This window comes from Microplitis demolitor, chromosome 7, assembly GCF_026212275.2.
Source record: "Microplitis demolitor isolate Queensland-Clemson2020A chromosome 7, iyMicDemo2.1a, whole genome shotgun sequence".
NCBI lineage: Eukaryota > Metazoa > Arthropoda > Insecta > Hymenoptera > Braconidae > Microplitis > Microplitis demolitor.
In genome coordinates, this window is record NC_068551.1 from 849,468 (window position 1) to 876,672 (window position 27,205).

At 32.9% G+C, this 27,205-nt stretch overlaps 1 protein-coding gene across 1 annotated transcript; it reads left to right on the forward strand.

Annotated features, from left to right (window-relative positions):
• The first annotated feature begins 776 nt into the window (after positions 1 to 776).
• LOC103575499 (LIM/homeobox protein Lhx3) lies at positions 777 to 26,810 on the forward strand. The gene is made up of 8 exons (XM_008555312.2): positions 777 to 1,059; positions 6,386 to 6,430; positions 23,124 to 23,298; positions 24,046 to 24,248; positions 24,330 to 24,522; positions 24,625 to 24,788; positions 26,076 to 26,291; positions 26,373 to 26,810. Exons 1-8 carry the CDS (start codon positions 777 to 779, stop codon positions 26,540 to 26,542), a joined length of 1,449 nt encoding a protein of 482 aa, XP_008553534.1. The 3' UTR covers positions 26,543 to 26,810.
• The last annotated feature ends 395 nt before the right edge of the window (positions 26,811 to 27,205 follow it).

A 27,205-nucleotide genomic window follows, 5' to 3' on the forward strand; every position in this document is an offset into this window, starting at 1 on the left:
AATAAAAATCATTCATTATTTATTTATTTATTAACTTACTATTTATTTATTATTATTTAAGTGGTAGACCAAGGTTATGGTCGAGATAAACCGGGAGTCGCGAACAGCCTGATAAGGAGAAAACGTAACGAACCGACGGCTTTAGTTTAGTATAACGAGTGCGTGGCTGGCTCTGGGCCCGCTCGGACGCGACTCTGCCCTCCGGGCGAATTTATTTATCGTTAAGATTTTAAAATCATTAAATTATTGTTTAACATCGTTCATCATAGATCCGAACACTTTCTTATCGTTGCCACTAGAGACCAAAAATATTAAATTTAGAAAAAAATATACACGCAACTAAACTATTTTTAATTATCTGGATTCTATGGATTTATAAATTTGTGTGTGAAAATTTAAGTGTTATTGCCACGTTATTAACTGTGTGTCCATGTGTACAGTGCATTAAAAAATTTTTTTTTTTTTAGTATCCATAAATTTATTTTTTTTTTTTTCTTATTTTCTTAAGACTAGTATTTTTGGAGTAAACAATTTTAGAGACAGTGATAGTGAGTTTTTAAAAAATAATATCAGAGTTAAGTGAGAAAAAAAAAAAAATTGAATGCGTGAGTAATATTAAATAACAGACAGTAATAATTATACTGGAGCTGTATTTGCCGTACGCACCACTGCCGGGAGGTGGCGGAATCCTCCCGGCGGTGTCAGGGGGAGTAGGAGGTGGTGGGGGTGGGGTAGGTGGCTGCCGTCCAGTTCTGCTTGGTGGTGTTGATTTATCAATGTCTGCGGCGGTTCAGCAGCCAAGTTCGAACCCGGGACCTCAGGTCCACCCGCCCCATCTCGCGACTAGTTTCATCGGGGCACCACCTGTCCACCCCCCGGGGTTCATCGGGGCCCTTCCGCCGCTGCCCAATGCTCCAGTACACGTACCCAGATCTCCGGATGTCGTGCTACCTCTTGGACCCTCTTTACCTGCGGGTCATCACCGCGAACCAGACTTAGATGCACCGCCTAATCCAGATGTTTTGCTTTCTCTTCTCGCTCGCAATAAACATCTCGAAGGTAATTTTATAAATAATTATTGTAACTCGTAGATGTTTACCACAGATTTTATTGTAGTTCATATTGTTTACGATATGATAAAAATAATAAATGATATAAAAATTTTTGTACTGAATTTCAGTAGTGTCTATAAGATTTTTTTTTTTTCGAGTTATCTTTTGATAAGCAAAAGTAGACGATAGACATTATGTTGCTTTTTTTTATCAAACCAATGATGAAATTTAAACTATTAACACGTTTCTATTTCAAATACGGCTAGATAAATATTTACTTTTGTCTATAACATATTTTTATGAACTGGTTTTATTTACAACAACTGATGAAAATTTAATATTTTACTATGGTCTATTATTTATTTTTAATTTCGCTCAAGTGGAGCGAGTTAAGGGGTATAAAGAAAAATTTCTAAGGGTGCAACAGATTGCCACTCGTACATAATGCACGGCTACTTTGTAGTGCATGCACGCTCCCGAGTTATTTAGAGGTATGCAACACAACTCGCACACATCCACACACTCATACATTCATTTGTGAGCTTGTACGAGTAAAATAAACTCGTACCATCACTGCGTGAAAATGTGCTAAGTGTTTCGCATTCTCTACGTGACATACCCTTGCTTTTTACATGCAATTTCATAAATTATTTTTTTTTTATCATTCTAAGGTCAGATTCCACTGAAATTTTTTTTTTTCAATTTTTCCATCAAATTTTGATGAAAAAATTTTTTTCTCAGTATTATTTCTCATAAATTTTTTAAGTGTAAAATTAGATTTTCAATTAATTTCTAGTTTAAATTTTATTTTCATTCATTTTATGGTTCAATAATTTTTCCATGCTTTCAAAAATTTAATAAATTTGCTGAAAGCATGGAAAAATTATCAAATTGGCTTAGAAAAAAAATAGTCTATGAAGTGAAAAAAAAATCAGCGTCATTCACCTGTCCATGTGACTTATTCATCCCCTCAATCTCGGTGAGTGGAGCAAGGTCGAAGGAGTCGTTTAATTATGCACATGGCAGAGGAGCAAAACGGTTCTGATTATATAGTACATTCTGTAAAGTGCTGGCGGGCTTTAAAACCAAGTTAAATGCCTGGGTTTCAAAATTATCCATATTAATATTAAATCATAATGGCACAGCAGTGCGACGCTGATGAAAATGGCGCTAGCAAAAGCGCTACCGATATCTATGCTGAGCTAATTGGTAATTTTGTAAATTAATTATTAACCAAAGATCCTCAGTCACTTAGTCGCCCATTCACCTCCGCCGTCAATTCACTTACTCTGCCATTAAACTTTTTTCTTTTATTTATTTTTATCATTGAAAATTGGATTATGTTAATGTAATAATTATTGCCATAGAAAAAATTTGATTTAAAAAATTACGAATCAAGTTTACCGGCAGTCCGTGAGGAAACTGTATTGAGTTTTGAGGAATGCGAGGAAGAGAAAAATCTCACAGAAATATGGAATCTCAGATGCACCGAGGTACCAGACATCCGAGCAAGAAGTGATGGATATTCCTTGCCATCCTCTACTTCGATACGAGTCTCGAGTAAGTCGGATTCGAGAAATAATTTAGCGGCAAAAATCGATTGGACTCGATAAACGAGCTAGCAAGGAATTTGGTCGTGCGTCGGTGAAAAAACTTAAGCTCACATCCAAACATAGTCTATACTTCGTTTGTAAATCTCGTTCGAGGTGCATCGGGATGAGAATCAGGATGAGGATGAGGATGAGTAGAGGATCAGTCGCCTCTTTTGTCTTCTTTGTGTATATTTTCTTTTGCATCACACACAGACACTGCAGACACTGCTTTAGACACTTTCAATTTTTTATTTTATTTTATCGGTCAAATTTCAAATCATCTCTACTATAAATTATTTATTATACATTTTGCGAAATTTTTTATTTTTTATCCGTGTAACAAAAATTAACCGTAAATTTCAAAATTTTTTTCAAAGTTTCAAATTTTGAAATTCACTCCCTGTTCAAAATAAATTACCGAAATTTTAGTTTTTTGACGCAAATGGACACTAAGTAGGTCAAGTTAGTCAAGAGTGTCGATTTTGGAGTCGCTTTTAGCTGATCTGACTCTCTTAGTATCCATTTAAGTCAAAAAGTCAAATTTCATTTATTTTTCTTACCTGGGGCTGTTACCGTCTTCTTAAAGAGAAAAAATTTTTTTCTCAGTACCCATCCCTGAGTCTAAATTTTCTATCGAAAGTTTTATCGTCTTCGACGACGATCTTGATCAAAATTACGGCATCCGTTGGATATTTGAATTCAGTTAATTTTTTGAACGATTTTTTTTTACATGGGTATTGAAAAAAAAAAAAAATAATAATCCATTTGTAAAAGTTGATAAACAATTTTCCAAGTTTTATAAACAGATTATAAATAAATAATAAATGAGAAAAATCAGGTGCTGGTTTAGCCTGTAGGGTAGTTGACATTTGGTTTGTTTGGGTTGATAAATATAGACCACCGTAGTAGATAAGGAGTTTGTTTTACCTTAAAAGAAGCAGCTTTTTTTGTTAAAAGGCCCTCACGTCGACTCGTTGGATATTTTAATAAGGTAAGTGCTGCAAGGCCGGCCTAACACTAAACTCCCCTCTGCCCCTCGCTCCCCATCTACGGGGTGGTTTAATCATGTAATGTGTTCTCGGGGGCACGGCTACTCCGCAATCAATACGATATTGCCCCAAGCACGATATTCCGGATGCGTTACTAAAAAAAACCCAAGTTAAAAGCCTCGAAATATCTTAGTACCCTTTTTCCTTCCTCCATTTAAACAAAATTATCGGCGTTAAAAAATAATAACAATAAATAAATATATAATTATTACAATAGGTAATAAAAATAAATTACGTCAAAAAGACGCGTGTAATCGAGTTCCGAGAACCCGTTTTTATCGTACCGACCTTCGGATATTGTGTGCCGATTAAAAAAACATTTTTTACAATTTAATTATATAATTACATATGTTATTTTTTAAAGTTTATTATTATTAAAGTTTGTCAATACGATTTATAACTTAATATTTTTGATAAGAGGTTATAATTGTCTGGTACTCTCATCGATATACTATTTAAATTTCACTGATTTCATTACATCAGCGACCTTGGTTAATTTCTTTTCGTTAATCGAAACAGATGATTGGTTTTATCGCAAGGCCACTGGCACAAGGTCACTAACTTTTTTATTTTTATCCTCGGCAATTAAATCGCCGAAATAATTATTTATCTGATGGAAACAATTAATACTAATTTTTTTTTTCTTATAGAAAGTTTTTTTTTTTTTTTCTTATATTTTATAAAAATATATATAAAGGGGTTGGCTTAAGCCAGTCTAGGGTTGTCTGTATGAGGGTGAAAAGAAAATGGCGGAAAATATAAATATATGTGATGTAATAAATTGATCAGTTTTGGAAAATATTTTTGAATTTTTTTTTGATAAAATTTTATTTTTATTTTAATTGTAAAAAAAAAATTATTTACATTTATTCTTAAAGACTTAAATAAAAGTTTCAAATGACTGAAAATGGATGGGAAATATTTTTAGGTCGCGTGCATTTGATATAATATTACAAGTATCCCAGGATCTATTGTCTACTTAATACATTTTTTTTAACTCAAGCGTAAAAAATAATGTGTACTCTTACTTAGGTCACTTATGTCTGCATTGTCAAAAATCGGGAGTAAATTTGGAACGAATGGATTTTATTTCAATCCACGTTCATGGCGATCCGGAATTTTGGTGTTGAAATAAATAAAAATGTTTTCATATCTTTATTTAAAATATATATTTGTATATTTCTAGAGAAAACAGCAACAGTTTATTTATTTGGCTGAATAACAATTTTTAAAAAAATGTAGTACATGTAACGTACAGATGATCAAATGATGGGGTTCAAGGTGACAAGAGACAAGTTGACAGTAGATATGGAATTTAAAATAATCAATCTACGAGAGCAAGTGACCTCGAGGAAAGTCCACATTCAGACAATCGCCCACATACCAAGCTATTGCTCTTATATTAATATAGTTTTAAATATACCAATATATATATTTATTTTATTTGCTTAGTCTGCTATTATTTACTACAGTAATTCAATTTTCTAAAATTTTCCGTTGCATTTAATCAAAGTTTTGTTTATTTAGTCTGATTGTTTAATTTAATTTTTAGTTGACCAAAATTATTAAATAATTTCCCAAATTAAATGGGTAAAAAAATATACTTTGATTATATATCATATTTAGATGCGACATGACTGTAAAACATTTTTTAGTGAATGTTTTATAAAAAATTTTGTTGGGGAAAATAAAGTCGACGCGGGAACTGAGATTAAATTTAAAAATTGACCCAAGAATGAGCTAGATCATCAGCTGAAAGAGGCTGATTGAAACCAAAAATTTAAAGAGGGCAGTTGGTTCTATTGACAACTAGATTGCAGCCTGCGATAGGGCGGTCTGTACAAAGCGACAGAAGCAGACCAGGAGTATATCAGAATAAATTTTGGCAAAATATTAATTTGTAAAAACTTTTGCGGAGATAAAAGGGTTAAAAGTGACATTATAACCCAAGTGGTAATCCGAGTAGAGCTAGTGTTGTATTGATGCAGCAAAACATGATGTCAAAGTTGAGTAATATAACAACCGCTGGTTGCACTCACGTGGGAACTGGCCTAAGGGGTGGAGGTGGTGAACGTTTCCGCGGGGTTGGTTATTTTCACGAGCTTGCATACAAAGGATGTTTGATACATTTGTATATATTTATGTATGTATGTATCATGTGACTGTATGTGGGTCTTTGTGTGTATTTGTTGTACATATAAATGAGAGAGCAATCACAAGGGGCGTGTTTGGTGGTTCAGCATTATCGAACCAGTACATACTCACTTTGACGGCACGTGACTACTCGACGGATACTGTTTGCGTAACATAATCATATACACAGCGTAATCAGTATACTAGATATATTATGTACCACCGGAGGCTTGAGGTGTTTGCTGCAACCCAGTCTTCATTGTTACTAAAACCACTGGGTTCCCGTCGGATTAAGTACCTCTTGATGGGAACTAAACTGCGCTTACTATTGTTACATCTTAAGTTCACTTTTTTTCATATTTCTATTATTATTACGCAATGGAAATATTTTTTTTCATTCACTAAGCTTACAAATGCGTCAGAATAAAAATAGTAAATATTTTTTTTTCGTTACCATTTTACCCCACTTTCTTTTCGCTCCATAAATTTTTTTTTAATTTATAATTTTATTGTTTCATTTTTTTTTTATTTTATATTTTCCTGATTTATTATGTTTTAGAACTTGAAGATGATAGACAATGTCATTTACCCATCAAAAAAGAACGTGAGTTATTATTTTTATTATTTTATGCTTTTTCAATTTTTTTATTTATTTATAAAAAAAAGAATTATTTATATTATTTTTAAAAAATTATCAAGAGATTTTTTCAACGAAAGCTTTATGTTAAATCACTCGAATCTAAAGTCGCCCGGATGATGAGTCTTTGAAGTGCGTATTAAAACACTCTTTATACTCGAGTGTTCCAGCTATTTTGTGTCATCTAAAAGCGAGAGCTAAAAAGGATAAACCTCCCTGTGACTTTGACGATCTTCATACCCATATGTCACTAAAAACCCACTCACCTTTGAGCTCTCCTCTGCAATATCTGTTGCTACAGTTGGTCATCTAGCTCTTGATACGGTTGTTCAAAATACAAACCATTGACATTTTATCCAGCCCTCGAGCTTTCAAGCCTCTTACAAGTATGCGGGTCCATTTGAAGTTGCCATTAAATTTATAATTTTTTTTCGAGTAAAAAATAAATTTAAATATTTAAATATTAATATTGATAATAAAGTATCATTGAAAAAAGTTACTGATTCATGTAATGTCAGGCCACATCGCGTCCTTTTTATACAAATATATATTTTCCATTCCGAGTACACATGGCGTCGCGACTTGGGTTATTCCAGGACACATTGGAGCACCAGTTGTCCTGGCACGCTCGGCCACGTGCCTGACACGTGGTCACTGATGAGTGGATTGTTCATTCCGCTGGCTTGATGCACCTCTATACACATCGTAAGTCTATAAAATACAGGGTTTGCTTTTATTTCAACGAGGGCGTGTTTAGATTTTACAAAAGACACTACAGTTTAATATCTACTCAAGCTTACGACGATTTGTCGGATTTTTTACGGGAATTATACTCAACATTCAATCGGGAACACGCTTATTTAAACCACTAAGTACTTTTGTAACACCTCTTTTTTTTTAATTTCAAAATCAAAATCATTTGTATCAAAATTTGATATTTTGGTAACTAAAAATTTTTATCTTTCATTTGACACCAAAATTAAATTTTTCAATCACTTTTTTAAATTGAAGAAAAAGAAATATTTCGTTTCAAAAATAAAATCTCCAGTTTTTTATTAAAAAATTTTATGAAAAATTATAATAAATAAATTTAAAATAAATGCATTACAAATTTAAGTAGACAAATGGTTCGTTGCAAAATCGATAACTTTCCATGAGTGTTCACAAGTCCATTAAGATAATTACTATATAACTATCTTCCTCCTGCGTATTATTATTCATTTTATATCCTATATACATTTAACTTGTCGCCTATCACACTAACAAACCCTACAGCCATATATGTACATATTTTTATATCTACTGTCCGTAACTACTATTTCACTGGCTTTAGATTTATTATTAAACATTAAACATTAATTATTAATTATTAATCGCCATTATTCCTCGCAATAAATAATTTATTATTCTGTAATCTAATTTCAAGTAAAAAATTAGTGATGCAAAATGACCATTTTTATGTCAAGTCAGGTCATGAGGAATTGACTGCCGATTCAAAAAAATTTTTTATAAATTAATTTTCGGGCAAAATCAAATCGGCGCGGGAATCGGCATTAAATTCAAAAAATGACCATCGGTTAATTTTTCGCTTGTACATTGTCAGACGATTTTCCTGCCTTACATCACTAGTTTATATACATTTTAAAAATATATAAAAGTTTATCGATCTATAAACTATCCGATCACGGTCAATGAGTTTGGGTGTTGGAAAGGTGACTTTTATTGTCTGAAAAATAGGTGACAGTTTACAATAGACTAGCCACTCCTTTTATAAACTAAACATAAAATACATACATATATATACAGATACATAGATATATGTTGGCTATTATTCTCACATCCCGTCAGTGTCATACAATTTTTAGTCTAGGGTTTAATCATCCATGTTCGCTTTATTCGTCGACAATCTTTACAAATAAAAAAAATGTCAACTAAAAAAAAAAAATATTTTGAATTTCCATAAATAATTTCGTAGACATGAGAGCACTTTTGCTTCATTTTTTTTTTTTTTTTCGAGAAAAAAAAATTAGAAACTGTAACATGAGAGAGAATAAAGTAGCGACATTTGGCATACACGAGTCGCCACGCGACTGACACAAGTTTTCACATACAAAATATATTATAATAGTTTTTGTAACTATTATTAATAAAAGTAAGAGCTGTTATATATTTTACTGATGGAAAAAAATTTTTGAGATTTAAAGCTTTTAAATTTTATCAGGTGCATGGAACAGAGCAGGGATATCGTCTAATGAAACGAGGATTTTTAAAAAAACTGCAATCCTGTAGGTCTTCGAAATATCTCCCTTTCATAACGATCCCCATAGTCGATGATATAAGCTCCAGTTTCTATAGTAATCGCGCATAGTTTTCGTTCACCATGCATGGACGCGAGTAATTCACGAGAGATGATAACTATAGATCTATATTCAAGTTATATTTCAATAGAAAATTTTTCAGGCTTCGTGTAGCTTCTCGTTATTGTGGTTATTACAATCAAAAAGAGATTATTTTCGCTCTCCAAATTAAAAAAAAAATCCTATTACTTTTTTTTAAATTTGATGACTTAAATTTTTATCCATTTTTTTTTTTATATAAATTCATTTTTTTTCGGCGAATAGTTTTTGAGACCTTCACTTTTAATAAAAAGAAAAAATCAATTTTTCACATAATTTTTTCGAAAAAAGAATTAAAAAATGAATAAACATCTGTACAACTAATGTAACAAAAAGTCAAGTGAAAGTGCGGAAATCTGTGGAATGGAAAAACATATCGCATCCTAATAGCCCTCATTGGCACCCTTTTTTCAAGGCTCGTACAAGAGTCCAAAGCAACCCCTACCCTACTGTTTTCATTTCAATTTAAATCCCCTGGTATACACGAACACGAATACGACTAGGAATATTCGACGGACCCCGAGTAGAGCCACACACATCCTCGTTCGTATGTCTGAATTACTCTATAGGTTTTGTGTATCCCGTACAGTAGAACGGCCAGATGGTGGGTACACAGAAGCTATAGAAGCTTATATATATACACGCATTGATGTATACAGATATATAGCCGACTGGTGCCGACGAGGGATCAAAATGATCGAGCATGTCAATGTTTGGTTAGGCTCATACTCGCATACGCATAACGTGGTTAACGAATCAGTTTATTCTGCGGCTTTCGTCTCCTTATTATTATTCACATTAGCTTTTATTTTCGAGTGGCTTATATCATCATTGATAATTATTCCATTTATGTTTATTTTGTACCACCACAAGACTTGATAGCTGATTAATTTTTGAACTGCTGAAAAAAAATATTTTCAAAAATTTATTGGAATATTCCTTTGAGGTCCGATGAGTCCGAACCTCTGGAGACTTTGGTCAAATAGTTTTCAGTTTGAAGTTCATGGTTCTGTAAAGATAAATCAAAACAGGGGTGGAAAAGTGAATTAAGATTTATGGTAGTTTTTTTTTTATTAAATCAAAAATTTAATTGGCGGGCGAGTTTGAGTTATTATATGTATGTAAGTCGAAAGTTGTGGGTATTAGAGGTAGAAGGTATGGGGGTGGACTAGGTAGAGTGATCCAGCTGACCATGAAGCACGACTTCTGCTCTGGAATTGGGGAACGCAATATCCCGGAACACCCGTGGACTGCATTTTACGGAAGCCATAATGTAGAGCAGACACCCGAGTGATTCACCAAAATGCCCGGCAGATGCGCGATCGTGAAGATATAGTAGAGTATTATATATATGTATGTATATATGAGGCATTTAACTTTTTTGAGTATTATATTTTATAGACACCCTGTAAATCGAGTCAGAGAAATAAATTTTTTTAAGTTTTATTATCTAGGATTTGTCTAGGTTTTCTCTAGGATATGTCTAGGATTTGTCTAGGATTTTCAGAGAAATAAATTTTTCCAAGTTTTCTCTAGGATTTGTCTAGGATATGTCTAGGATTTTCAAAGAGATAAATTTTTCTAAGTTTTTTCTAAGTTTTCTCTAGGATTTCTCTAGGATTTGTCTAGGATATGTCTAGGATTTTCAGAGAGATAAATTTTTCTAAGTTTTCTCTAGGATTTCTCTAGGATTTGTCTAGGATATGTCTAGGATTTTCAGAGAGATAAATTTTTCTAAGTTTTCTCTAGGATTTCTCTAGGATTTGTCTAGGATTTGTCTAGGATATCTCTAGGATTCTCAAAGAAAAAAATTTTTCTAAGTTTTCTGTAGGATTGTCAGTGAAAGAAATTTTTCTAAGTTTTCTCTAGGATTTGTCTAGGATTTGTCTAGGATTTGTCTAGGATTTTCAGAGAGATAAATTTTTCTAAGTTTTCTCTAGGATTTCTCTAGGATATGTCTAGGATTTGTCTAGGATTTTCAGAGAAATAAATTTTTCTAAGTTTTCTCTAGGATTTGTCTAGGATATGTCTAGGATTTTCAAAGAGATAAATTTTTTTAAGTTTTTTCTAAGTTTTCTTTAGGATTTCTCTAGGATTTGTCTAGGATATGTCTAGGATTTTCAGAGAGATAAATTTTTCTAAGTTTTCTCTAGGATTTCTCTAGGATTTGTCTAGGATATGTCTAGGATTTTCAGAGAGATAAATTTTTCTAAGTTTTCTCTAGGATTTCTCTAGGATTTGTCTAGGATTTGTCTAGGATATCTCTAGGATTCTCAAAGAAAAAAATTTTTCTAAGTTTTCTGTAGGATTGTCAGTGAAAGAAATTTTTCTAAGTTTTCTCTAGGATTTCTCTAGGATTTGTCTAGGATATGTCTAGGATTTTCAGAGAGATAAATTTTTCTAAGTTTTCTCTGGGATATGTCTAGGATTTTCAGAGCGATAAATTTTTCTAAGTTTTCTCTAGGATTTCTCTAGGATTTGTCTAGGATTTTCAGAGAGATAGATTTTTCTAAGTTTTCTCCAGGATTTCTCTAGGATTTCTCTAGGATTTGTCTAGGATTTTCAGAGCGATAAATTTTTCTAAGTTTTCTCTAGGATTTCTCTAGGATTTCTCTAGGATTTCTCTAGGATTTGTCTAGGATATGTCTAGGATTTTCAGAGAGATAAATTTTTCTAAGTTTTCTCTAGGATTTCTCTAGGATTTGTCTAGGATATGTCTAGGATTTTCAGAGAGATAAATTTTTCTAAGTTTTCTCTAGGATTTCTCTAGGATTTGTCTAGGATATCTCTAGGATTCTCAAAGAAAAAAATTTTTCTAAGTTTTCTGTAGGATTGTCAGTGAAAGAAATTTTTCTAAGTTTTCTCTAGGATTTCTCTAGGATTTGTCTAGGATATGTCTAGGATTTTCAGAGAGATAAATTTTTCTAAGTTTTCTCTGGGATATGTCTAGGATTTTCAGAGCGATAAATTTTTCTAAGTTTTCTCTAGGATTTCTCTAGGATTTGTCTAGGATTTTCAGAGCGATAAATTTTTCTAAGTTTTCTCTAGGATTTGTCTAGGATTTTCAGAGAGATAGATTTTTCTAAGTTTTCTCCAGGATTTCTCTAGGATTTCTCTAGGATTTGTCTAGGATTTTCAGAGCGATAAATTTTTCTAAGTTTTCTCTAGGATTTCTCTAGGATTTCTCTAGGATTTGTCTCGGATTCGTCTAGAATATGTCCTCTCATGTCCGAGTCTTATTGAGAAGGTTTGAATGTTTTAGGTTTCCACAATATTAAATTGCTGAAAAACTCGAACTCCAGACTCGATATTGGGATGAACAATCGTTCTCTATCAATTTTATGTGCTACCGTGATTTTAGAAGACTTTTCTATAGTTTCCATAGAAAATACAGACTCAACCCAGACTCAATACAGCCTCGGTGTTTGATATCGGAAAAAATGATCATTTTCTATCAATTTTATGTGCTAGCGTGATTTTAGAAGACTTTTCTATAGTTTCCAAAGAAAATACAGGTTCAATGCAGACTTTTCTTGATTCTTAATTGAAAATTTTCACTTTTTAATTGATTTTTTGTCTTTATTTCAAAAGTTCACTTCTGTGAACAAAAAGAAAAATTTGAACTTTAATGATCAATGGATTATTTGTCATGAACATTTAAAAATTCCATGAGCAAAAATGAGTATAAAATAGGCGCCATCGTGAAAATATTTGCAAGAGAAAAAAACTCGAGGCTGCTTTGAAGCCAGAGACAAACAGTTCGCCATAGGCGATAAGATGATGATGAAACGTGACAAGCGACACCCTGATGGCGTTCGAAGAAGTCAGTAACAAGGAACAGAAATAAAAAAAAATAGATAGAAGCAAGAACGAATGAACGGGCATGTATACGAGAAGTTACCCCAGTGGCAGTACACCCACGCACAATAAGCACCCTAATGGGTACACGCATCCGTTGATTAGAAGCTTCGAGGCCAGTGGGCTGGGTTCACTCCAGTTCTCTGCTCAATGTTCAATGTTCAGTGTTCAGTGTTTAGTTCTACCGATGCTTCATGAGTTTACACTGGCATACTGGAACCAGAGCCCTGCGACAACAGAAATAAAAGAGAATATAAGAGTAAAATAAAACGCAGAGACAAACTTTTACATGAATGTTATGCGAGTCGGGGGAGGAATGAAGAATAGAACTCTCGACAATAGACCAAGTCCCTTTCTTTTTTCAATTGTTCCATCCATTGACTTATTCCTTTTACTCCACACGTCAAATGAAATCATACGTGTATTTTTAAAATATTTTTTTTTTCTTATCAACCCAATTATTAGTTTTAATGCTTATGGAGACAGTAATAGAGTACAGGTACTAAGTAGTGTCGTTGCGTGACTGATTTATTTAACTGATAAGTCGCCTGGAGAGTGCATTCACACATGCTACATCCAGGTAGATAAATCGATCCTACACTCCACTCATTCGGTTGTGCCATAATGCTTGTACTCCAAAGTACTCTGCTGTAATTATTATAATGCCAAGTAATTTATGATTTATTGCTCCATCCACTTAAAAATTTATAAAATCCATTACCGTTGTCATGCTTTTATTTAAATAAATTTGCTATTATTTTTATTTTTTAATGAAAATTACTGCGGCTTTAATTAAAAAGTTGAAGTTCAAGACAAGGGATGAAAATTTTTTTTTTAATTTTATGGTTACTAAATTTGATGATACTTTGCACGTTGATTATGCAGACTTTATAGCTCGTAATTTAACCAGATTGCGAGTCTGCCTCATAGCTCTGGATTTTATTAGCTCCTGTAAAATTTTAAAAAATATCGGCGGTTTTTTACTGAGGGAAATTTTTTTTATCAACAAATAAAATAAATTAATATTTTATTTATATAAATCTAAATCTACAGTCTATTGTTGATGTTAATACGCAAATGTATATTCTGGATTACGTTATATTCTGTTAAATTCCCCGGGGTCTTCATTAGCGTCGCCTGAATCATGCGTGACGCAAATATATATCTATATATTTATATCTATGTCTACTCTGTCTATATACCGACTCTATAGCCACAATTTCATACAGATGTCTGCTGTACTGAGTTTTTATAGTTAATTACCCAGCTTTTTACTCCATCGATCTTCAACTAAAAAAAAAAAAATATTTATTTATTTATTTATTTGAATGAGTAATTAAAATATTACAAACCTCGGACAATAGAAATGTTTCTATTTCCACGAGTATCATTGATAAGCATCCTTACAAATCGTCCCCCTACAAATATTAGCAAATGTATGTATCGATATCGGCATGATCTTCGACGAGAACAAGAGTCCATGTAACTCGTGGGATTGTCCTTCTTCCCCGAGTCTCCTTGGGGATATTTTGTCAAGGGACTTTACGGATTTCATCCTTCATCCCATGGGAATCTGAGTGGTTTCAACGTTAATTACCCGAGACTCATTAATCCAAGGCATTTTCCAATAAACTTTTTTTTTTCTAATTAATCCTCCATATTTATATTTTTTATTTTTGATAGCAAGCTTTGAAGAAATTATTTTCAGTGAGCTTTATGTGTTTGTCACGTGGCGAACATCAATCAATGTCGCTGCTCTGTAGTACTTGCACTTGTGTTCATTATACAGAAAAGAGATAAGTGAACCTGACTCAATATTGTCGACACTTTCAATGTATGACACGCGACCGGAAAATTATTTCATGTTGAATATTTTTTTTTATTAACTTACACAGAAAAAAATTCATTTCTGGGCCTAAGAAAATTTTTGATTTCAATTCATGATGCAGAAAATTTTTTTGCTCAAGAAATTCTTTTTTTCTGCGTGATAACATTAAAAAAAAAAATAATTCATACATTTTTCTGTAATATTTAAAAACATAAACAATAAAAAAGAGAGGATTTATTATTTTTTCCTCCATTTAACAGGAGGAAAAAGCACGTGGATCCCGAGTGAATTGAAGCCTCGCAGCATTGGAGCTCTCGCAGGCTCTACACATTTCCACATATCTAGAACATTTATATATATGTATATATATAGATTTGAAAGTGTAGATGTACACGTGGCCTGTAGTTACTCACCTCGCACACAAATGCCTACCGTGTCTCTCTGATTTCCCTGGAGATTTACCGGCCGACTAGTGTGCGCTGTTACTGTGTGTGTATTCCCTGAGAAAGAGTGTGTCTAGCTCAGCCCTTAACCTTTCTCTGATCCATTCCGGCCTCTTATCTTACACACAGTAAACTCGCACTAGCTATCGCGTGATCCCAATTATTAGTCCCTGATTTTATCAATAATTCCCTTAAATTAAAAATAAATACTTTCCCATTGATCCTTCGTGCAAATACTTGATGCCTTAACTTGTCAATTTCTCTTATTGTGAACATGCTCAAAGTTTATAAATACACATAGCATATTTTGTATTATCTTTGTAGATCAATTGATACAAATAATCGTGATTTCGAATCGTAATAAGAGATTAGTTTTATTTTTATTTGTAAATCTTTTGTAAACTTACGAATTAAATAAATACTTATGATAGATCTTTTTATTTTCCCGCTAAAAATTTAAAAATTTACAAAATTACTTTAAACATTTTTCACTATAAATTTGATGGCCAATTTACCCCATAATTTATATTTTTTATTTAATTAAATTATGATTGCGGGTAAAAAAAAATAAATTATTATTCAGTGTATTGATAATTTTTTTTTTTTTACTACTGACGATTTAGATCCTGGGAATAAAATTTTTTTATTGTCAAAGTTAAAACATACAGTTTATCACTTGGACCCTTGGGTACCATCATGGCGCCAAGTGCGCAGTCTATGTACAACCAACAAGCATCAACACAATGTGATACAATAGTGTAACGCAGCCTCGAGTTTGACCGAGACGACTTCTCACGCGGGTTTACCCCCATGGGCCGAGCAATATGCTACCAAGTAACATCACAGATCCACTGCTTCCACTATCTCATACTCTCCCACAAGCATACACTTTACTATCTATATATATCTATACACCGTGTACCAGCCAACACTTGGCTAGATCCAGTTACAGTGTTCCCATAACTCTCCAAAGAGCAACTGCCCTTCGGCCTTTTTCCTCCCCCGGGACCTGTCCACTGATATAATGTGAGAATTTAACAGACATTTTTTTTTTGCCATTTAAATCATCCGTTACATCACTAAACTATCAAAACATTTTTTTAACCCCAGCAATTTATTTTTTTCTGAGAACCAAAAATTTGAAAAAATATATTTTGCCTCTGAAATTAATTTCAAGACAGAGGTTAAGTATAGAGTAACGAGAACCGTATCAGTTTCATTGGAGAGTTTATTTTCTTAAACACCTGTAACAATATCGTGACCCCAGTGACTAAAATTAAAAAAAAAATATTAATGAATAGTGAAATGGCTTCGCTGGCACGTGCGGGTTCTATATGTTGAGGTCTTCATTAAAGGTTTCCTCGGTTTCCTCACCAGATGTTCGGATCCTCAATGAAAAATCAAAACACGACCCTCGGACGGACGTACAATTTTAGTATTTATGTAATTATAATTATTTTAGATTTTTTATAAACTTGTTAAGTCATCCCTCGAGTGCTGCAGCTGCAATCACTGGACTGCAAAAAAAGTTTTATTAAATCAGCGGATAGAAAATTAGACAAGATAATTTTAATAATAATTTCCGGCCTGAAAACCACCGGAAACAATTGCTTGATTCAGTTGCCGTGACTGATGAAAAATTATATTAATCATTTATTTTATTTAATAATCATCAACCCCTTTTTTAAATCCTTCCATTTGTTTTTCAAAACATTCGATAAAAATCAAAGTCATCAATAAATAAATAAATAATTCCAGCTTATAAATTCCGTGAACAATAACCATAAAATCAATTCCCCATTTAAATAAATAAAAAAAATACCAACTACTCCATTAGTTGTTAATCTAACACGTGCGCACTTGAATAAGCTCTAAATCACACTCCGAAACACGGATCGTAAAAAAAATGTTAAGTATTAAAACACATTCTTATCAGTCTGCGATAAAAATCATCGGCGACTTATATATCAGTAGCCCGGTTCTAAATCCTAGCAGGTTTTTAAATAATACATATGTATAAAAGCCGACAAACACATGAGCACATGGATGATTGTCATATATATGTATATAGAATGAGGGTTAGAGTATTTAGCGAGTACATTAAGGAAATTGCGTGGAGTCAACACCACACCCTGCACGCAGTGTATGCGCGCGCACGGATCTGATCATTTATTCTTGTATCGAGGATGTAAGCACACATGAGTAGAATGCGTAGAACAGAATAGAGAAAGAGCTTACATTATGCCGAGGGTGGATGGCAATAGGGAGCACAGTATACATCAACAGGAATAAGGAGAGATGTGACCAAAGCGTTAAAAGAGGACGCACATCACCGCTCACGGGTACGAGACAAGTAGGGTCAAGTGAATTCAAGAGAACTCGGTGCCATTCTCTGTAGTGCTTTGCATTCTGTAGTCTGTAGTCTGTGTTATGGTGTATGCTGGTGCACAGAACCATGGTAGGGTGTTGAGGGGACAATATATACCTCGAGTTAGGGTAGAAGATGGCTTTAATCTATTACCGAACTTACTGTGTCCAAGTGGCTTCTTGTTATACGCTCGTTTGCAACAGTTATCTGGCTATTTTAGATCTTTAGTGTTTAATCAAATGTAAATATATGTTTTTTTTATTTGATACGGGAGGATTATTTTTTTTTTTAATAGCTGACTGATTTAAAAAATTGATAATTATTTTTTTAAGATTTGTTTATTTAGAAACTTGATTACTGTTCTTTTTTTTATTATTATGATTGCGCACTGGCAGCGCCTCTAGGATAGTGGAATTATTATGGGTAGGCAGTATTTATTAAGTGTTGACTGGTCAATACACTAAGGAGATGCCCAAACAGATGCTTCTGTAGATGCTCCAGGGCCCAACAATTTTTTTTCTCCAATATTTTCCATCATTTTCAATAAGGCGGGATAAAAAAAAAACTAATCGACCAATACAAAAAGGAGATGCTAAAACACTATCGAGACACAGTCTTGAGACATGGTGTTGTGGTGGGTCTAGGTGTAAAAATTACTTTTATTAAAATATTTCCCTCTATTATAAATAAACACCCAATGACAAAAAGATTTTCTCACGCGTTCTGTCAAAAAAGTAAAAAAAAAAAAAAAGAATCTTCCGGGGGGAATTTCTCTCCTCGTTCTTGCTCTGCACATATTTCACTTTTTGATGATAGCGAAAAATAGAAAAAAATAATAATAAAACGAATGAAGTAAAAAACGAGCAAGTTGTGAAGGCAAAAGAAAAAAGTAAACACAACCCTCTACATACCCTCGCATCGTGTGTGCACTACTCATTCTCGCATATTACCCACTTGCGCGGACACATTGTGTACGTACATTTTATACTTATTTGCACGTTATTCCTCGTATATTTTCCTTTCATATATGTACATACATATATATACGACCAAATGCCTCCATGTGCTCTCTCAGCCAGAAAATTCAAACGTCATTTTTTTATTAATAGTATTTATTTTTCCGAAAAAAAAAAAAAAAAAAAAAAATAGTAAATCCACAGAATTATTTAATAAAATTTTCATTCAAATTTCGTATCAAATATAAATTTTTTTCAAAATTTTAACACACTCTCACATTATTCTTTTTGACCTTTAGCATAAAAAAAATAACGAAAAAAAGGTGTAGTGGATAAAAGAGAACAGAGATAAAGAGTGGAGGCTGACAAAAGTTTGGACGTCCGAGTGTATAATATAAGCTAGTAGAGCCTACTATTATATAGGGAGTAGGGAGTAGAGCTGTATCTACTGCCGGCCGTTACTACTGCAGAGGACCTGTCATCGAGCTTTGTCAGCTCACTGGCGTGGGTAGGGGTGTTGACGGGATTTAGATCCAACGGATGAGGCGGCAGAGAACGTAGACGTTATAACTGCTCCATACACTCACATTTGTATAAATATATGTATAGAGTTATATTATATAAGAGCAGAGGGTGGTATTGAAGAGACTCAGGTCGGAGCTGGATAACTTTACGTGGGAGTTATCCTACCATGACGGCACACCCACGCAACCCTCTTTTTATTCATCCCTTATACTTCATCTACCTATACAAGGATTCTCGTCTCTATTCAATACGCATCTGCTGTTCGGGAATTTTTTCAAATTTTTTTTAATTTACGAGTTTAAAAAAAAGTATTTTATCTCCTTTTTTTTTTAATCCTCAGTCTGCGATCAATCTGACAGTAATCATTTTTTTCAATGAGAAAAAAATGTTTCGTAAAATTTCAAATTTTCCCGGGCTTCGCAAAAATTAAATTTAAATAATCAGCCAAGTATTTCCTAAATTTTTTTTTATTCATAGTAGTCTAGGAGCTTTATTTTTTTTTTTAAATAGTAGTGAATATTAAAAAAGGGTTAAATGGTGAATACAATGTTAATTGATTAAATATAAATCACATAATAGGCAATAATAGTGAAATGAATGCAGGGTAGATAGGGTGAAATATATATGCGGCATATTAAATAAAGTACATATAGGAATATATAATATATATAAATTTGACATTGATTACTATGGATATATGACTTTTAGGTTTGAACACTAGCCAAATGTTAGACTCTGGACGATTATTGCAACCGCATAAGCACTATTTGGGATTTAATGTGGATCTTGGTAGTCTTTTAGAGTTATAGGGAAATGTATGGCTGTTATGTATATAAGGGTGTCTTTTACTAAATTCTATTATAACCATATGCGTAAATGGGCCAGAGTGACAATCATAGATTTCGCAGCATTCATGCTAAAAGGGTCGGTAATTTATCGTTCAACTCAGCTCGTTATTCATTTCCGTAACGCCCAACTACTACCCCAAGCTTTTCAGACCAAATCTTTTTAATCAATTCGTTTAAAAAAATTTAGAAAAAAAACTTGATGATATAATTTTATATTTAAATTTTTTCTCGACTCCGATTCAGTGCGGCGGTAAAAAAAAATTTCTTTGATGTTTAAAATTAATTTGGAAGGGATGAAAAATTTTTTACTGAAAAAAAAATGACTGTAATGAAGGAGGATTTATTTTTATTTATTGATTTTTATTATTATTTGAAGTAAAGAGGAAATTTAGTTGACTCGGGCGATGAGGTAGAAAGATAAAAATAAAAATAAAAAAAAAGTAAAGTCGTAATTTGTCAGGTTAAGGGTGACATCCAAGGGTGTATATCTCTTGTCATGCTTTTACGAGGGACTTCTTATTCTCTTTTGAAATTCATTCTTACAAGACTGGTGCTCGTTTGTACATATAGATATATATTTATATATATATATATATATATATATATATATAAATATATGGATATATGGTGCGTATATGTTGATATATGGACGTGGATGTAGGTGGGCCCCCTGTGGTGACTCTTTTTTTAGTGCCGTGACGAGTTCTGTAGGCGTGTCGACGCGCCCGGCACTTGCGACCTGCCACCCCTTGAGCTTTGCCCGACGTCTCTCGCTAAACCCTCGCAAGTCCCCGTTGGCTTAGACACATCCAAGAGCACAAACTTATCAACGCCCTGGGGACATTCATGGTCATTTTTATATCTGCGCAAACGCACTTACTTATACTTTAATTTAAAATCATTTTTTTTTAATCAAAAAATTAAATTTCAATTTTAAATTCAAATTCAAAATTTATTTCAAAAATAAAAATTTATGAATTTCCATAAAATTTATATTCAAAAATTAAACCCAAAGAAAAGTTATCAAAATTGGAAAAAGTTCATTTTCATAAATTTAAAAATCACAAAATTCTATTATTTTTTTATCTAGAAATTTTTTTCAAATTTTATTGCATGTCATCATTGTCAAAAAAAAAAAACCAGATGATTTTCCACTAGACCCCACACAAAATAAAAGGTCAGATGACTTGACTACTCTTTTACGTCCGCCATAAATATAAATGCGGTAAGCCATGATTTTTTTATTAAACACAAAAAGCGCGAGCGTGCAAGACAAAGACACGAGACCGAAAAAAAAAAAAATTAATACCAAAAATGCTTACAATAAAAATGACTAAAGGCGAAGGGCAACGGCAATGACGCGTACGACAGATTTTATGGGGATCACCAGAAATATATGCACACTACGTGTATGCAAAATGATGGCCATATGTCGACGTGGAGCCGACTCCGACTCTGGCACCTCATCCACGTTCCGCGTAACACGTCCGCATGCACACGTCTCACTTTTATCGGCGCTGCCATGTAAGCTAAAGGCCCGTCAGGTGGAAAATCCCTTTTTCATGGTGCGTTAGACCATCCTCAAATAAACCCACGGGTTTTTATGCTTTTATATAATAAAACTTGCCAATATACAATATTTCCTTCTGATTCATCTAAACAATTTTATTACAATCATACAGATGTCATTCAATAAATTTTTATTTTTATGCTTCAGTTAAACTAATCATATTTATTACTAAATATATCACACAATTATTTTCCTCGTCCTCCAATACAATAAAATTTTGCACATAAATTATAAATATTTATATTTTTAAAACCAGGGATTTTAAATGAAATCAAAAATTCGCGGTCTCGGGAGGAAAAATTAAACTCGATATTTTTATATAAAAATATATGAGGTACATGCACGTACATAGTCAAGAAATAATACTTAAGCGATGATTAAATTATAAAATGGCTGTACTCATTTTTTTTTAACTTTTTAAATTAAATTTTTTAAATCTTGGCGCCAAAAAATTTTTTCTGGTCCTAAAAAAATGTTTTTTTTTTTTTTTAAATTTATACTAAAAAATGTATTCTGCGCCAAGAATTTATATTCTTTATATAAAATATGTTAATGATTTAAAAGCGCTAAAAATAAACACAAAAAAAAGTTTAAAAAAATGAAAGCACATTTTCCGAAGTAAGAGAATATAAATCTTAATGATTGCTTTCTCTTTCATTTAATTTTGTCTCAACAATATTTAAATCCATATATATTTATATATATTTGTTTCTATGAATGTGTAGATCGAGAAGTAGAGACCGCACGCCATACTGGGGGCGGCTGAGTCCCGACCAATCGTCACCCTCGCGGGGGCGATAAGGGTTGCGACCACACCCAGTCACCCATCCACCCTCGTATCTACACACCACCAGGACTACCGCGACCACTTCTACAACCCCCAGATCCTTCAGCTCCCTCCTCTCTTCATCCCCAGCGCACACGTGCGCACGAGCGTCACCGCCACGGATAATCAGTCGTGCGCGTGTTGTCGCGCCGTTCGCAGGCCCAATCTATCCAAATATATATAAATATATATAATACATATAATTATCATTAAATAAAAAACAAATTAAAGTAATCAAAAGTTAATTTTTTACCAAATCAACTTCCGAATTTAAAATTTTAATTTTTAAAAATCTAGTGCCAGTGATTTTAAATAAATTCAAAAATAGTGGTCTAAAAAAAATTTATAAGATCCAGTAGTTGATATAAAATATACATATATATATATATATTTATAGATATATTTATTATATCTAAAATGTGTAATCGCGAGCAAGTATTAAGAGCAGAGAGTGAAATCGATCATTCAACAATAAAATCGATTAGATAAAACCGGTGTTCCCATGCCCGTGGCCGAGATTCTTACGTAAGATGTGTGTGTTATGTGTGCTGTTGTTGTTGTTATAAAACACGAGTGAGCGAGCGAAATATTTATCGCACGAGAACAAGAGAGAGAGAGAGAGAAAAAAGAGAGAGAGAGAGAGAGATGCCTTTGGATCTCGATCGATAAAGTGTTTAAAAGGGGGTGCCTCTTTGGCTTTGATTTATCATGATTGGCCTAGATATGTTGGGCTGCGAGATGTTCTCATTGGACAGTCGAATGTATCGCGCTCGTGGAGATGTTCTTACTCCTCCACAAAGCAGTCCCGAATCACATCACAGTAACCATAATATTCTTAATAATAATAATAAAAATAATAATAATAAAAATTACGATAATTCTACTGCTAACGGTATCAAGAATTTGCATTTTGATAATGAGCGAGTCACTTTGCCTAAAAATATTCCTGATATTCTGTTGTGTAAGTTTGGTAGAAAAAAAAAAAAAAAAAAAAAATTGGTTGGGATTTTGAAGTAAATTATTTTTTATTTTTTTGTTACAGCGTCGATACCTAAATGTGGAGGTTGTCAAGAAACTATTCTGGATAAAATAATTCTAAGGGTATTAGATAGATGTTGGCATGCCAAATGTTTGACATGTCGAGACTGTGGTACTAGACTGACGAATAGTTGTTTTGAAAAAAACGGCCTTGTATTTTGCAAAAATGATTTCTACAAGTAAGTATTTATTTTTTGATATCCAGTTTTTTTTATTAGTAATTAATAGAATCACGGCTACACTTTTTTTTTAATTTTTATAAACTCGAGAATAGTTAAACGAAAATTAAAAATTTTTTTTTTACATCTGTTAAAAATAAAAAAAAATCAATTTTAAGAATTTCTATGGACAAAATTATTTGAAAAGAGTCCAAAATTTAAATTATAAATTTTTTTTAATTCAACGTTCTATTAAAAAAAAAAAATCAAAGTGAAAAATTTTATTCAACAGAATAATAACTTTTGGACATTTCAAAAATTTATGAATAAGAAAATAAAATTTTTTTACTAAGAAATTAAAAAAAAAAAATTTATTACAAGTTGAGTTTTAAAAAAATTTGAAATTACGGTTGGTAAAAAAAATTTGTTGGTAATAAATTATAAAAAAAAATAGATAGGGGTAGTAGATATATGTCTCAAGATACGGGCAAGAATATGAGGGTGACCAGTATTGATTGCAAGATACCTTTTGTGGTGGGAATAAATTCTTATAAAAGTTATCGTTATCATTAATCACCGATCCCTTGCATTGTCTTATTCAATTAAAGGACAAATTAATAAAACAAAATACGGGAAGTCGATATATTTTTTGAATTTATTTATTTTCCTGAGGAGAGGTGACTGGTTTGATGATGGACTTAATAGATGTAACAGTAATGTTAACTGTGTGAATGTAATGTCAAATGTTACGTGTTGTTGGTATGACAGACGGTTCGGGACGAAGTGTGCGGGCTGTGACGAGGGCCTGGCACCATCCCAGGTCGTACGGAGGGCATCGAATTTTGTTTATCACCTTACGTGTTTCTCCTGCGCATTCTGCTCCCGACAGCTGGACACCGGGGATGAGTATTATCTTATGGACGATAGAAAAATTGTTTGCAAACCTGATTACGAACAAGCTAAAGCTAAAGGTATATTTTTTATTTTATAATTTTTGTTTTTAAACTCAAGTTTTTGGATTTAAAGTTCTTATAAAAAATAATAATTTATAGAATTAGCTGATGGCGGAAGTATAGACGGTGACCAACCAAATAAAAGGCCAAGAACAACAATAACTGCGAAACAACTAGAAACATTAAAACTAGCGTACAACAATAGTCCAAAGCCAGCGCGACATGTCAGAGAACAACTGTCCCAAGATACCGGATTAGATATGCGTGTTGTACAAGTTTGGTTTCAAAACAGGTAAGCCCCCCAATCCCTCAGTCCCTCAATCAATCGATCAATCCCCTATTCCCCGCACAACTTGAAAAATATAAATCGATAATTTTTATTTGTTCTCCTCAGGAGAGCTAAAGAGAAGAGACTGAAGAAAGACGCCGGTAGAACGAGATGGTCCCAATATTTTCGTAATATAAAAAGCGGTCCTGGTGGGCACTCACCTCGCAACGACAAGCTGCTAGACAAAGACGAGCTCAAAGTCGATTTGGATTCATCATTTGGTCATCACGGTACGTTAACAAAAAGTTTAAATCTCCAGACACTTGCAAATAAATAAAATAAGTTAATTAACATTTTCATAATTAATTAAATTTTTAATCAATATTATAAAGTTTAATTTAAAAAGGTGAAAAAGGTAAAGTTCCAAGTACTGGTTGCTTGCGGGTGAATAAAATTTCAACTCCGCACAATGACTCGATCCCTCAACATTTATTTTATCTTCCTCACTAGTTACTATATCCCGCCACCAACTTACACGGGATCCAGACTCAGTTGATCTCGCTTAGTCCTCATCCTCATCCTTATCCTCATTCTCCTCGTCCTTATGCTTCTCCTCAGCCAGAGTCGGGCTTACTCGTCAAATATTCAGGAGATTGCTCGGCTAACTGCCAGAGTAGAGCCAGAGTTACCGTGGCTTCGTCCGTGATTTCACCAAGATTGCAGGACGAGTATAACCTACACCAGCAAACTCGTCTCTCCTCTCATCTCCTCTCTCTCTACTGCTGCCTCTACACTCCCAGTCTCTTATTCCTCCGGCATCTGCGATGCCCTACGGGTTTTTATCTTACAAACTACTTCTACACAAGTATTTTAGTATTTCTACCTTTCCTTTATTTTCATTTAAACTTTTTCTTACTCCCCTCGGATATGGACTTTTATAATAAATTTTATACGTCCCGTTGTTTAAATTTAATTAATACAACCTACTCAGAATACTTGACCTCGACCTCTATTTAATATTAACAATAAAAACTTTTTATCTCAACAGTTTTAAATCAAAACCAAAAGTTTGTTCATTTTTTATGACAAAAATTCAAATTTTAATTCTATTATTTTCTAGTTACACTTAATTTTTCACAAACGGCAAAACGGGCCACTCATTTTCATGCCATTAAAAAGACGTGGGGTAAAATGGGTCGGCTAGAAAAAATAAAATTAGAAATTAAATAAAAAATATTTGAATAAATTTTAAATTAAAAAATTACAGGTGGCCCAACTTAACCCACGTCCGTTTTGGTTCCTCGTAAAAACAAAAATTTCATTCGACCCACTTTACCTCATTTCCTATTTTTCAAATTAATTTTTTTTTATTAAAATACAAATTTCTAGTGTAATAAATAAACAGATGGTAAAACATTATCTAGATCTTAGAAAAAAAAATGAGGGCGATTATCTATTTAAAATATCAAGCAGAAGGTACCGCAATAAATATAGTTTATAAATATAAAAAATTTTATGAAAATGTTAAAAAAAAATAAGTCGTAAGCTCACGCAATAAATAAATAAATTAATTACAGATCTAAGTAACGACAGTTACAGCACAGTAGTAAATATGGGTCTGGATGGAGACGGATCAAGTCCGAGCGGAGGTGGGGGAAATGGAGGAGGTGGTCCACCACGTGGTTATTTAGGTGCAACGACACCCCCTTACTTAACAACATCCAGATCACCGTCCTTGCCACCACAATTTCCTTATCCTCCGGATGCTGGCTTATCTGTCTACACAACTCTCGGTAACTAAATCATCTGCTGACTTTTTTACCAAATAAATCATTAAACAAATTAATAAAGAAATCATTTCATTAATAATTAAGGTGGACCAGGTGGAATGGTACCAGGACCAGCATCAGATCTAAGCAACGAATCGAGTGGAGGCGGTGGAGGTGGAGGTGGAGGCGGTTACCCAGATTTCCCGCCTTCACCTGACTCCTGGCTCGGTGAAGCTCCTCAGCATCCTCACCATCATCCTCATTACGCCACATAACCCATTAAAACATAATTAACTAAGTAAATTTATTTAATTTATTGACTAACAACAAATTAATAATAAATAATTAAACAATTAATTAATTAAATGTGGAGATGCGAACAGCCGGATTTTAATTGATAACTTATTTTAGCTGGCTAAATCAAGATTAACAAAATACAATCCTTCGCATATTTATATAAATATATAAATATATATATATATAATATTTAATAGATTTATATTTATGTACAAGTTCCTCGTTTAAATATTAACGCGACGTAGAGTCAAGGCCATTCGATTCTATACTAAATATATAGAAAAAAAAAATTAATTTTTATTTAGAAGTGATACGAATTTTACATTTAAAATTAATAAATTAATTAAAAATGGTAAATAAATTAATGTCCTGGATCGTGTGCATAAATGACGCTTGTAAAAAATAGATAAAAAAAAAATAATAAACGTCTTAAAGTGTCATGTACATATATTTTACAATAATTAACATAAATTTGTTGTCACGACAAATTTATCACAAACGTGACCGATTGTCCGAGTAAAAGTTAAAAAAAAAAACACATGAGTGATCACTGACTTTTTTTTTTCGAAAAAAAAAAAAAGATTAATTTAATGAGTTAATTTTTTTTCACGGGTGAAAATTAAAACGCACATGAGCACAAT

What these genes read in the sequence shown, in the direction of transcription:
- LOC103575499 (XM_008555312.2), top strand. Translation starts at nt 777, where the DNA reads ATGTCTGCGGCGGTTCAGCAGCCAAGTTCGAACCCGGGACCTCAGGTC. An exon ending in TTCATCATTTGGTCATCACG is followed by an intron (nt 24,789 to 26,075) that starts GTACGTTAACAA and finishes AATTAATTACAG; the next exon opens with ATCTAAGTAACGACAGTTAC. An exon ending in ATCTGTCTACACAACTCTCG is followed by an intron (nt 26,292 to 26,372) that starts GTAACTAAATCA and finishes TTAATAATTAAG; the next exon opens with GTGGACCAGGTGGAATGGTA.